We start from the raw sequence: 14,393 nt of genomic DNA on the forward strand, positions 1-14,393 counted from the left end.
CCTCTCTCCACCTCCCTGTCCTCCTGTCCTCCCGTCCTCCTGTCCTCCTGTCCTCCTGTCCCCCTGCAGGCGGAGCATGAAGCGTAAGGCCACATTCACCTGTCCTTTCAATGGGAGCTGCAACATCACCAAGGATAACCGGCGCCACTGCCAAGCCTGTCGCCTCAAGCGCTGTGTGGAGATTGGCATGATGAAAGAGTGTATGTGTCCTTGACTTCTCTCGTTTTGTTTTAAAAATGTCTTTCTCTCTTTTCTACCTCCCCTTCTTTTTTTTTTTCTCTATCTCTGTCTTTCTCACCATGTTAACCTCGCCGCCTCCGCCCATCTACTCCCATGTTGTGTTTCACGTTCCTTCTCTGACAGAATTGCAGAGGCACAGCTCTGAGGAATCCCTTTGACCAGCAAACGTGTTTTTTTTTTTTTTTTTTTTGTATGGATGACGATGTAATTGTTGTGGTTCTAGTTGACGACACCTCGCTCTAAGGCTTTGGCTCAAAGCTGCATGCTTGTCTTAAAAGCACTTTGCAGTGTGATTTTTGCCTATAGGGAAGAGAAGGCTATATATTCAGCAGTAAAACTCTCTTCTTCTGGCCTGGAGACACCTGTGCTTCCTGTGAAACCAACTTTGGCAAGACTTAAAGTCACCTCTGTTTGCTTTCACCTCTGGCAAACACAAGGTGCTCTGTTTTCTTTTTTTCTTTTAAATCCGGATATTGTTGCCTTTGTGTGTGCAAACGTATTTGGTGTGTATTTTAACAGTGTACATTCCTGACATTGTCTTGAGAGAGAGAGAGAGCATATATGTGTGTGTGTGTGTGTGTGTGGGAGGGGGAGGGGGAGGGGGGGGGGATGTGTGTGTACACTGTAGGAATCTTTTGTGTGTTTTTTTTTTGTGTCTGCGTGTGAGTGAAGTTCTCGATTCACTCTTGCATCCAATGCAAGACAATAGGCAGAATAACTAAGTGAAAAGAACTGATTCCCCTAGCCGTCACCACGACAACGGCAGGAACCGTGTGGCTGTGTGCTGTCCGTGGTTCGGTCTCCAGCATGTTAGTTAGCTACCTGTTAGCCCACCTCTGCCATCGTCTTTCCATTCGCGTCTCAGCGGGAGCGCTAACCTGTGAATTGGTGTTAGTGTCTGACCACACACACACACACACCTTGTTGCAGACACGCTGTTACGCAACACACACTCGCTTTTGTTTCTCGGAAGTTGTGTATTGTTTTTTGTCAGATGTAACATTTTTAATGGTATACTCTGCACTGTCTTCCAAAATGCTGTTTTCTGGGAAAGCTCTCTACAATAAATGTCAGGCAGGGAAATGTTCCCCTTTAACATTCTTCCCATCCTGCAATGTTTCATTTCCCCCCTCTATTTATTTGAATGTGTTTCTTCCCCTCTCCCCTCACTCGTGCTACGCCTCTTATCTATCTCGCTGTCTCTCACTCACTGTCGTTCATCCTTGTCTTTGCATCTGTCTGTGTCACTGTCAGTTGAACTCTCACTCCAGCTTCCTGTCTGTCTGCCCTGCTGTTAGACTATTGTCCATGTCTCCCCCCCCCCCCCCACCCCAGTGGATGTGTATGCTCTTAACATTCATTCTACTTGTCCATCCAGTGGTTGCCCTAAACACTCTTCCCAGTCTAAAGAGCCTCTCTCTCTCTCTCTTTTGATGCCAGTCATCCTGACAGACGAGGAGGTTCAGCGCAAGAAGGACCTGATCCAGCGGCGTAAGGAGGAGGAGGCGCTCCGCGAGTCCCAGCGCCCACGCCTGACTGATGAGCAGCAGAACCTCATTTCCTCGCTGGTGGAGGCACACCACAAGACCTATGACGACTCCTACACCGACTTTGCGCGCTTCAGGGTGAGACTCTCTCCCTTCACTTTTGTAATTTTCTGTCGAATTCGGTTGTCTTTCATCGTCTCTCCCACGCAGACGTACGTCACCTACTGTACATTTTCACGCCCACACGTCTACGACTTTATATGGGCTGCAGGAAATGTGTTTGCTTGCTAACAAATCTATCCTTAGCTCCTCTCGACTAAAGGATATATAGATTTATTGGAGGTGCGTCATTTTTGAAGAACGGTTGTTCTTGGCAGCCAGTGTTTGGTACATGGCTAATAGAATCATTTGAAATGAAATTCTGAATTTCTTTGCTCTAACCAGTAATAAGCCAAAATGCCGGCCATCCGGTCATTACAACAAAAACAAAAATGGGTCTTCTTTGCTCCATGATGGGCTCCTTGTTGACTTTATTATATCGTAATGACCAACTAGCTGTATATTATCCCTTAAATGGGGAGATGTGCCTTGGTCACAATGATTGCCAGAGCTTTTTATACTTTGGTTTGTTCAGCCACTGTGAAGTACATCTCTCTCCTTTCATTAACAAAGCTTAACCCTTAAACCCTGTTTACAGATATTTCCACGACTTTCCATCTCAATGTGGTCACGTTTTCAAAGCCAGACTGACCAGCTAGCTGTCCACTAGCCTATTTACTTTTTTATCTTCAAACGGTTGAACAGAGTCATTGGGGAGTACAGCAGGATAGCATGACGAGGGGATGGACAGATGCCCATCACTGTTTTACTAGCGCCTATAAACTTGTGAATGGCAGGTCATGTAATTACAGTAGCACCAGTGCTCTGACCTCATATTATGTGTCTTCAGGTACAGTGCACTTACATGATTAATTGATTAAGAGCTTAAGTGCGGCATACTACCCAGTCCTGAAACCTATCCTAACCATAATCTAATGTTGAGCCGATTATGAAGTATCCTTGTATTATACATATAGTAATAATTAGCTTATTTGTAAAATGTAGACTTCATGTGAAATGTGGTTAAGCTACTATTTTTATCTGTTGTGTATGGCAGTTTTTCATCAATCTCACCATATTGGCACACATATTGTCTTGAGAATTTATACTGTAATTCTCCTTTAATTCCAGTTCTTTTCTAAAGTTCTTTTCTAAAAATGATTTATTACATTTGATGCGACTAAACATCGCATTTGTGTTCCATGACCTTAACAGGTGGAAAGGCTAATGAGCTCTGTGTCAGTCTCCTGACTAATCCAAACCACTGACTAATTTTGTCATGCATTTTAAGCACGACTCAAAATCTTTTTTCCACCATTTTTTTTTGTTTTGCAAGAGATGTCCCATATGTGTGTGCCAAGAACACTAGTGTGTCCTACACCTGGCCATCAGTCAATATGCATGAAGCCTTGAGCACTGGCCAGTCCTGTATTCAGTGCTTGCAACTGTGAGCAAAGTGCTAAAGGTTATGGATTTGATTTCCAGCCAGTATGTGTACTGATTCATTAATGCATTCTGTGCACCTGCTAAATCATTCAGCACGTATGCATCCTATAGGTGAAGCCATATCAGTTCCACCAACACGGGCTAAGAAGGCACAAGTTTGAAAACAGTGACATTTGACACATTAGGCTCCTGTATTTGCATCTGCACAACCAGCGGACAGATTTTTTTAAAAACTGATCTAACACTACCATCGTATTAACATATGCATGGCCTTTTTTTTTAATGCTAAGATCAATAAGCAGGGTAGGGGCGACTGACACATCTGACGAACATATTGACTCGTGAAAGTCATCTGCCTTCTGAAAATGGCCAGTGGTGGAGTTGCCCGTTAATTCTTCAGAGCACTGCGAATTCACGGACCTTAATATTTCTGCTGATTTGGGGCGGGTGTTGGTGTGCTCAGTCCATTGATGGACTAATACAAACTCATCAAGCCCCTGTTGTCCAGCTGGCTCATTGACTCAGAGCCAGTCTTGTTCTGACTCACAGCACTCCAGGCTGAAACCTTTTCAAAGTAATTGTATTTGTGTGTGTGTGTGTGTGTGTGTGTGTGTGTGTGTGTGTGTGTGTGTGTGTGTGTGTGTGTGTGTGTGTGTGTGTGTTTGCGCAGCCTCCAGTGAGAGAAGGTCCAGTGACACGTAGTGCCAGTCGAGCAGCTTCCCTCCACTCACTGTCAGATGCCTCCTCGGACTCTTTCAGCCACTCTCCAGGTAAGATACGCACACACACACACACACACACACACACACACACACACACACACACATCTATGTGTTTATCTATCTCTTTCTCTTTTTATAGTACACAACTCAATGAGTTCCTGTGTTATATTTGACCAAAAAAAGGAACTCCTTCAGTTGTATTGAAATGCATACACATGCAGAGAATCTCTGAAATAATAAGATAGTAAGAGATAAACAATAGTACATAATATAATGTTGGAATATAAACTAATATGTCAATAAAACCTAGTAAATGATGGCGGCGTATTGAATCTGCTTCTATAAAGAGCATATACGTCTCATCTTGTGTGCGTGTGCATGAGTTTGCTCACATGGTGTACCACTCGGAAGCCTGAGGGATTCTCTGTACAAACAGGCCCTTAATCATGCTAATGGACATGATGTACTCTGTGAACAAGAGCTACTCAGAAAAGCTGTGTGAGTGTGCCTCTGAGTCAAGGTTATTATAGTTAACGAAAACTAACGAAAAAACGAAAACGAGGTGTGATTTTTTTTTTCCCGTTAACTGAAATAAAAATAAAAACGAGGTTTTATAAAAAAACGATAACTAACTGAAACTGTATTGTGTCTTTACAAAACTAACTAAAATAAAATAGAATTATAGAGACAATGTCCTTAGTTTTCGTCTTTGTCAATGTATTTCATAAATGTCAATTTATTTCATACGTAGCCTTTTAGTCTATCTTCCGCCGTACCACTTTAAGTACACGCCCCTCACCTGGTTTCATGGCGGCAAAAATCGGGAGAAAGCGACAGTCTTATTTGGGATTACCTGGAACAGTAACGTGCGGTGAGGTTCGTGAGTGGTGAGGCACTGACTCTTTCAGAGTCAGATTTACAAATATATAAACCCAATACAGTAGCTTAAATCACCATTCAATTGGCAGCTTGCACATTGACTACTGGTTGTTTTTCATATCAGCATTCTTCACACACACATAGGTAAGGTAGCTACATACAGTTGGCAGCTGCTAGCTTGTGATGAACTCGTGTTAATCAGTGTGATTATGCACTCGTGAATATGAACTCTTAAGAAGTTGCACAGGCCCCCTGAGGGTCTCCGCTGTACGTCCAAAATCAAATCTATTCTTGAGGTTCAAAATATTTACAGAGCAATTTGGCTTTGGATGTGAGAAGTCGATCGAGTTATCTTCTGTCCCGTGGTTTGAAGCAAACCTTTTAGCTACGGCATTGGTCTCCCATTATTGATCAATTCACGTTTTGATTGAAAGTCCAGTTATGAGAAATGTTTTAGCTTAGCTATAGAATCTTCTATTTTCGTAGTCAAGGTAAAATATAAGAGAGTAACGGCAGAACAAGCATTAACCCGACCGGTGGCCTCTCGCATGCTCCCTTCATTGAAGCTGTTTGCTTCCTCTCCGTGCTTTTTCACTGCGGCTTTACGTCAGATCAGCAAAACTAAATAGGTTCTACGCATGCGCTTAACCCAGTTTGTGAGGGATTGCGCAATCTGAGATGAGGCACAGCTCGTCGCTGCCTCACCGTCTCGCTGTCTCCTGTCTGTTTGAGCAGGACATGCGCAAATTCTGACTGACACACGTCTGACACATATCTTTCATAGTTGTCTTTTGTGGATGGCTGTTCATCTGTCCTAAGTGAATACTTTTTTTTTAAATGGTATGTTTGGTGAGTTTTTTTTACATATTATTTATTGTAGCTTGTATCTTCTATTCATTTTGAGCATTTTGTTTTGCAAGCAAAAAAATTAAGCTTCCCTGACTGCCGCGCCGCCCCCCCCCCTTGGTCTGTTGCATTCCGCAGTAAAGACTAAAACTAATACTGAAACTAATAAAAACTAAACTCAAACTAAGCATTTTCAAAAAATAGAAACTAAACTAAACTAGCAAACCCGCTTTGAAAACTAATTAAAACTAAACTGAAATTGAAAACAAAAAGTCAAAACGAAATAAAAATAAAAACTAGTGAAAAATGCAAAACTATAATAACCTTGCTCTGAGTGTGTGTGTGTGTGTGTGTGTTCAAACGGGCGCATCCGTGTGTGTTTGTACGCCTGTATGTTGTGTTTTATGTCTGTAATTGTCTATGCTTCTATGTGTGTGTGTGTGTGTCTGTGTGTCTGTGTGTGTGTCTGTGCGTGTTTGTGAGCACAGCGCCGCCCACTAGGGGTCCTATGGCAGCCTAGAACATACATAAATGAAGGCACTGTCTCTGTAGGAAGCCATACATCGGTGCATGCTCACAGGCACGTGCAGCCCATGACCCAATTAGCAAGGGGGCTGTATGCACTGGCGACCCCGCTGGGCCCTGATGCGCCGGCTTCGTCTTCTGGCCATGCCTTTCCCTTTAGCAAGTGGGTTGCATCTCACCTTGTTGTTTGCCTCCAGGCAGCTCACGATTAGCACCATCCTCCAGTGGACTGGCCGTCCACGTCAGAGCTGCCACTGACAAGGGGCTTTACATGTGAATTAGCCCCCGTGCGTCTGTGATCGCTCGTCCCCCGGAGACGAGGTTGTCAGGGCGGGTGGGCGGTTGGGTGTCCCAGTGCTAAAAGGCCCCGAGGAGGTGGAAGCGATTTGTAATGGTCTGCTGAAGACACGCCGTTGTGAAACGTGTCACGTCCCATCATTGTTTTCCTTCTGACCTTTTGTAGGCTTTTTATACAGCCTGTTCAAGGCGGGAATGTTGCGCCCTTCATCTCGCCTCGCCGTTCTGTATAAAACGTTCGAAGATGGAAGGAGGGGGTCATTGTTGTTCTGCCTCTGAACTGGCAGCGGAGGTAGTCACAGAGCCAAATCAGTGTCTGTGTACAAGGGAGAGCCAGCATGGCGGGATAGGGGTGTGATGCAGCCTAGCAGCTGAACACCGGCATGCTGTATAAAAACACAGCGTTTGGTTCGGTGTAAACAAGCAATGCTACATAACGCCGCGTAATGAGGGTGTTTCTTCACAGAGATGTAGCGGGATTTCTGTTTAAAAAAGGACTTTAGTTAGGTTGTCAGCTCCAACCACCATCTACCCCCCTCGTCAAGGTAACGTTATTGTATAATGTTTTCACAAGAGACTAAATGGAAAGTGTCTCTTGTACCGACGAACACATTTATGAGAAAAAAAATAGCGATGGGAGCTTTGTGAATAACAAGTAGTGTACATAAACATAAAAATGTTAAACACATTCAGAATCACTGTTGATTATAATATGGCTCTTTTAGGTGGTTCTCAGTGTTTTATAGCATGCACTACCATCTGGGACCTTGTTTACAGGTCATATAAAGAGACATCAAAACACAGTGTATCCTAAAAAAAACAACACGCTAAAAACAGCAACGGCAGCTGAACAGCCACAACACAGTAGAGGATGTTTGTATCCAATTTAATCATGCTTACAACAGTTTTGTTTTCTTAATTTGATACAGTTAAATTAAAACCAACAATGTCATTATAAATAGAACACTATTTTAGACACTTAGACATCTTTTCCTTCAACTGAGCTTTAGTCTCACTTCCGTTCTGTTTGAAAATCCAGCCCACTACCCTTTCCTTAGGATACAATGATACATATTGTTCCATTAATGAAAACAGATGACAAGGAAATTGTTAGCATTTATCTCAGATTGCATTTTCACCCTTTGAAGTCTGTGCCATCATTGCCAGTGCAGAGAAAAATTCGATCAACTTTGTCTGGAACCTCGAATCCAATCTTCCCACCAGATTATCACACCAACTCAATGATAGCATTGCCACAAACCTTAAATACTTTTCCTTCCAATTAGTACACTGACAAATATAATGACTGTTTGAAAAGTACCTAAAATAAGTGAAATGTTCAGCACCAGTAGGCAGGGCTTCATGTGTGCTGGAGTATGTCGGAGCGCTCCGGGACCTCCCAGATTGGGATAGGAACCTATTTGACTGGATGCGGCACCTCTTTGGTTATCAAAGTCTGTAAATAAATGTAGTGTTATATTCAGGGGTGCCGCCTGGCCTGGGCATATGGGGCTGCAGCCCCGAAGTGTTTTTCTGTAGCCCTGAATAATTCTCCACTCCAGCTTCTTGTCACTACACTGAACGTAAGTGAAAGCAAATAGTGGTGTTGTCATTTTTTATCTTCCATTAACAGAGGCAACACCAATCAGAGATGGTTTACAGGAAAATACTTAGAAATTCTTATGTGTGATTGGCTGACAGGCCTCTCTTCAATAGATAGGGTTACTATGCCAAATGCTAGCTCGCACATCAGTCAGGGTGAGGAGGAAACTGGATTTTCACCGATTTCGTAATCTCTCAAGCTGAGGCAGGAAAACAAGGTGTGTAAATATCTGTAGGAGTTCTAAATTACGTGAACATGATGATACATTTGCATCTGGTAGTCCTACACCGGACGCAAGTTTTATGACCAATTAAACTTTTTTCTGATCATGTCATACACTGATACCTACCACATAAAACGAAACTTTAAGATAAGATACAAAGCTGATATCGTATGTTCAGTTTAGACATTTGGCTCACTCACAAGAGTTGTCAGATGAGAAAATGAATGTTTAATCTAAATGATTTTGGTGTTGTTTGGAATGTCAGGTGTCAGTGATAGTGGTTTGCAAGCAGTGGAAGTATAGGTCTTTAATAGGAGGGCGTTCCTTCAGCTGCCTATCTAAATAAAATAAATGTTTTGGGTATTGAAATGGATTTACGCACGAATGAGAACCATTTAGACTCAACAAGAACAGACGTGTGGAAACAGTATTTGGAACTGGCCTGCATTGTAAACCAAATCCAAGCCCTTCCTTCTCGAATTTTCACAATTTTCTTTTGGGCAATGTGTAGCCCTGGCATGCAAGAAGAAAAAGGCATGGAAACAGTCTAATTAGAAGTACGTTTTTCAAAGATATTTGATGGAGAAGATTCTGGGCTCAGCGCCTGGCGGTTGACAGTCTAGCCAATGCCCCCGGTAATGTTCAATGTTATCACTTCTGTAATTCTTTTATATCCCATTGAAGTGACTCGTGAATCGCTTGTTTGCCTATTTTGGATGCATTTCAAATCTGATTAGAAAAGAACAAGAGAGAGACATCAGTCACTTAGGTCACCCAGCGTGTGGAGTTTTTGGGCATGTCATGTGAACTAATGTTATGATGATTTCAACCTCAACAAAAAGGAGGAAACTGGTAAAATGTCAAAAAGACAATCAAACGTGTTGAATTTCTTCAAAGCAGCAGGTCAGAAGGACCCTAGGCAGACCAAAGTCGTCTAGGCAGATCAACAGGGGGGGACAGTAATAGTTGGGTTTCCTAGCCTGCATGCCTTTCGTGGGTAAATAGAACTTTCAGCCCTAATTCCACTTTACTCCATTGTATGTAGCAATCTACAGACCCAATGTAAATGTCAGGATGATATGACTGCTGCCATAAAACACATCAATGCTGGTGTTAATATTGACACAATTTGCATTTTTGTAAAGATCAGCAATTTATGGGTTGCAAATGGCTCGACACACCACCTACTGTTTACAATCATCCCGAACCTTGCAAGGCCGATGCTGATGTGCAGGGAGCCATTTAGGACTGATCTTCATCATGACATATATATACATACATTCAAATGGAGTAAACTCTCGGTCCCTCCCCGACCTCCGACTTAGCCCGTTGCCCACTTTAAGCATTTTTCCCAATTATGAAATGAGTTTGGCTCAGAGCTGGGGGTGAACTTAAGCACTGCCAGTAGGACCCCCCCCCCCCCCTTTGGAAGTTCTTCTATTCACATGCTAAAGACTTTGTCATGACCTGTGTACGCCAGAGAAAGTCAACTGGAAACAAAACTTCACCCAGGTCCATGTATAATTCCTTTATTGTAAGGTAAACCCTGCCATTTGGAAGTAGATGGTCGGATATATGGAACTCTATTGAAGGAGATGTGATACAGTTCTGCTTGTGCGTGTGGAAATGGAGATATGGAAAGCTTTTTAAATTCCAAGGACAATATAGAGTTTATATCTATACATAGTAATATGAAGCTACAACTTGATGAGCTCCTACTATCTGAGGAGGACCTGGATGAGTACGTTTACATATTTTTATTACACCAGGAGACTTAATGGTTTAAGCTAACATATACGCTAGTTGTGTTATGACAAATAATAATATGGAATACATTCATAAACAACAAACAAACCTTGTGTTTCTGTCTGCAATAGGTACATGGCCAGTCATGAGTATATTAACTCAGTTTGCTGTGAGTGCTATCGTGAGCTCTTAGGCTATGTACTGTAGGCTCACTCATACAGTATAATGCGTTTAAACAGTGATGGATTGCAATTTGTTTCAAAATTGACGTTTTCACGTGTATATTGCTGATAGTGTGGAGATCTCTGTGAAATACTAGTCTATCTCTCCTTTCCAAAAAACATTCCCTTGTGAAAAGGCTTTGTGTTCCAGGAACGAAAGGGAGGGGTGTTAACAGCCCCCGCCTGCACATGCATGGTTTAAGGCCGTTGGTCCTCCTACACATACCTTTTGATACTACAATGACAGGGTCGTCAATGTTAGAGGGGCACGTACTTGTTCCTATGAATGGAGTGATTAAGAGCTTTTATGCTTAGAGCATACCCAAGGCCTTAGAGAATCACCTCAAGTGCCCAAAACGGCATACTGTCACTGTAGTTCAGTCTGTTTCTGCACAGATTCCAGCACAAGTAAAAAAACGACTTTTCACAGTATGAGTATCTATGGTGGATCTTATCATTGAGTATGGTGCTGATGCTTAGGACGACTGTGGTGCAGTATGAGTATCTATGGTGGAGCTTATCATTGAGTATGGTGCTGATGCTTAGGACGAGGACGACTGTGATGCAGTATGAGTATCTATGGTGGAGCTTATCATTGAGTATGGTGCTGATGCTTAGGACGACTGTTATGCAGTATGAGTATCTATGGTGGAGCTTATCATTGAGTATGGTGCTGATGTGAGTATCTATGGTGGAGCTTATCATTGAGTATAGTGCTGATGCTTAGGACGACTGTGGTGCTGTAGGTGTGTTTTGCTTCGGCGCTAGCCAATTAAATTATGGCAGAGATGTTTTTCCCCCTTCAATCATGTGATCAATTCCTGTAACATTGACAGTGATCTGAACAGGTGCAAGTGAGTGTGACATTATGTTGCAAGACTGCATCTATCTTTGCATATGTAGACCTTTTGCGTTACACTTGACAGCTGGTGTGGCTCAATATCAAATGGATGTTAGATCTTCTTCTTTCTGAAGTAGTTCATGCTTCTCTGGTCATGAGTGGCATGGTGGTTGAAAAAGAGTGTAATTGAATGTTTCCCACTTGTTGAAATGTGCTTGAGGTCTGCGGGAGTGACGCTGTGTCCTGTCTCTGTGTGTGTGTGTGTGTGTTCTCTGTGTGTGTGTGTGTGTGTGTGTGTTCTGTGTGCGGCTGCAGAGTCTGGGGACAGTAAGGTGAACCTGAGTAATCTGCTGATGATGTACCAGGAGCAGGGCTCCAGCCCCGACTCGGCTGAAGATGATGGCTCCCGCCTCTCCATGCTGCCTCACCTGGCCGACCTGGTCAGCTACAGCATCCAGAAGGTCATCGGATTCGCCAAGATGATCCCTGGCTTCAGGTCTGTGTGTGTGTGTGTGTCTGTGTGTGGGTGTGTGTCTGTGTGTGTGTGTGTGTGTGTGGGTGTGTGTGTGTGTGTGCATGTGTGTGTGTGCGTGTGTGTGTGTGTCTGGGTGTGTGTGTGTGTGTGTGTGTGTGTGTGTGTGTGTGTGTGTGTGTGTGTGTGTGTGTGTGTGTGTGCGCGCATTTATCACCACCAAAAACTTTTTCACATATCGTTATGGGACCTGTCATCTTGGGGTTGTTTTCTGTAAATGTCCATGTCGGTTTGTGTGGATGTGTTTTTATGTGTGTGTGCTGCATAAACATGTCTGTATATGTCTTTTTGTGGTTGCATATGTGAGTGATGGGGATGTTGATATGGGGGATGAGTAGAGCGTGGGATTCTGGGTGTTAGTGTTAGCAAGTGGTGGGTGTCACAGCGTCTTGGCTTATCTGAAGCTGGTCTTTGCATGTGTGAATATACAATGTGTTAGTGTGTGTGTGTGTGTGTGTGTGTGTGTGTGTGTGTGTGTGTGTGTAAATGTAAATGTAAATGTAAATGTAAACATAAATGTGTGTGCACTTCTGTGGGAAAATACTATTGGGCCAGTGTGAAATAGAGGCGCATGTGTGGTGTTGACGCCCGCTCATTCAGTATTCATTGTGGCTGCGTGTGTAGGATGTTCTCTTTGTATCCGATGTCATGGCTGTTCCGTTCTATATGTGCTGAGGGCATTTCTATATAGTGTTTGGTGTATGAGCCCTCTATGAGCGTGTGGGGGTGTGCGTGTGTGTGTGTGTGTGTGTGCGTGTGTGTGTGTGCGTGTGTGTGTGTGTGTGTGTGTGTGTGTGTGTGTGTGTATGAGCCCTCTATGAGCGTGTGGGGGTGTGTGTGTGTGTGTGTGTGCGTGTGGGGGTGTGCGTGTGGGGGTGTGTGTGTGTGTGTGTGTGTGACGAAGAGATGTTTTTTTGTATGTGCTCTCAGATGTGTGTTTACATGGCCTTCTGGGTCACTGAGCCCAGCGCTTCATCTTGTATGCATGAAAGCATTGGGAGTTGTCACGGTAACCATAAGAGTGCCATCTCTGCAGTACATGTCTGTTGTCACACGCCCCCACAGAGAAGAGAGAGATGTATGCCAAGAGAGAGAGAGAGAGAGAGATAGATAGAGAGAATCAGAGAGAGAGAGAGAGAGAGAGATGGAGTGGGGTCTCTGGGAAAGTGAGTGGCTGTTTATTATTGTGATGCGTTGTGTCCGTAACCGCTGTGAGTCATATGTGCTAATCATACTCGGAACTACATCCCCTGTATTCCTCCGCTTCTTGGAAGAATATGTGTGCATTGCGGTGTTTGGCCGTGTAGATATCATGTGCTCATTTGGATTCAGTCACATTTTGCAACTGTGTTCTTCTTAGCAGTATTAATTTAAATTCTCCCAAAGTGAAGGTTCTTCTGAACAGGAAGAGTGGCTTTTTGAGAGAACAGAATGTTCTCAGTGAGGCTTTACATAAGTACTGTGTGTGTGTGTGTGTGTTTGAGTGTGTGTGTAAGTAAGTGAGCGAGTGTGTCTGTGTGTGTGTAAGTAAGTAAGTGAGTGAGTGAGTGTGTGAGTGTGTCTGTGTGTGTAAGTAAGGGAGGGAGGGAAAGCGAGGCAAGCATGTAGTGTGTGCGTATATGTATAAAGGGGACAGAGAAAGACCTGTCCGTGTGTGTGTTTGCTAACCCTCACTAATATGGAGAACAGCAGATGACCAGATCACCATGGTGAAGTCCAGGTGTTTGTGTGTGTGTGTATGTGTGTGTATGTGTGCATGCATATATGTGTGTGTCTTGCTAACCATCTCTAATCCTCTGTACCATGAGACCTGACGCCAGAGGACCAGATTCCCCTGGTGTAGTTAAGTTGTGTGTGTGTGTGTGTGTGTGTGTAGGTGTGTGTGTGTGTGTGTGTGTGTAGGTGTGTGTGTGTGTGTGTGTGTGTGTGTGTGTGTGTGTGTGTGTGTGTGTGTGTGTGTGTGTGTGTGTGTGTGTGTGTGTATTGGGGCTCATCCTCTCCAATCCCCTGTCCACAGAGACCTGACAGCAGAGGACCAGATTGCCCTCCTGAAGTCCAGTGCCATCGAGGTTATTATGCTGAGGTCCAACCAGTCCTTCAGCCTGGATGACATGTCCTGGAGCTGCGGAGGACCCGACTTCAAGTACTGTGTCAACGATGTGACCAAAGGTGAGTGTACACACACACACACACACACATACATACACACTCACTCACACTCACTCACTCACGCGCACGCACACACACACACACACCCTTACCCTTACACACACGTGCGCACCAACACTTGTGGACTGCCAGGTTACAAGGAAGTGCTGCTAAAAACCAAGAACTCATCAAGCTTTTCAGGATGGTCTGCCCTACTCCTGATCAATCACAATGACAGGTGCTAGCCGCTGGCCAGGCTAATAGCACAGATTCTTGTGACCTTGTGACGGATATGTTGCACTGAAAGATGTCCAAACAGAAAAACGCAGGCCAGAGGCCAGAGCACAACTACTACCAGAGTGCAGTAGTCACCATACCTGAATTGCCTGGTTTGTCTGTTCTTCTCACTCACTCACTCACTCACTCCGGATGTGTTGGTGTTGGTCATGACAGACATTTCGTCTTCAGTAGTTTGGACATTTTTCTCTCCGTTCAGATAAACTGACATCAAAGCCAGTCGGCTGGCCTCTCTCATTTT

At 43.8% G+C, this 14,393-nt stretch overlaps 1 protein-coding gene across 5 annotated transcripts in view; it reads left to right on the top strand.

Moving 5' to 3' along the window:
- LOC105895934 (vitamin D receptor) overlaps window positions 1-14,393 on the top strand; it is a 34,875-nt gene that overhangs the window by 15,151 nt on the left and 5,331 nt on the right. For all 5 annotated transcript variants that reach the window (XM_031568260.2, XM_031568261.2, XM_012822635.3 and 2 more), the window contains 5 exons: window positions 70-200; window positions 1,681-1,865; window positions 3,943-4,042; window positions 11,491-11,671; window positions 13,725-13,876. In XM_031568260.2, coding sequence (XP_031424120.1) covers window positions 70-200; window positions 1,681-1,865; window positions 3,943-4,042; window positions 11,491-11,671; window positions 13,725-13,876 — 749 coding nt within the window. The remainder of the gene's footprint in view (window positions 1-69; window positions 201-1,680; window positions 1,866-3,942; window positions 4,043-11,490; window positions 11,672-13,724; window positions 13,877-14,393) is intronic.

The sequence above is a fragment of the Clupea harengus genome, chromosome 5 (genome assembly GCF_900700415.2).
Source record: "Clupea harengus chromosome 5, Ch_v2.0.2, whole genome shotgun sequence".
In the NCBI taxonomy this organism is placed as follows: Eukaryota; Metazoa; Chordata; class Actinopteri; order Clupeiformes; family Clupeidae; genus Clupea; species Clupea harengus.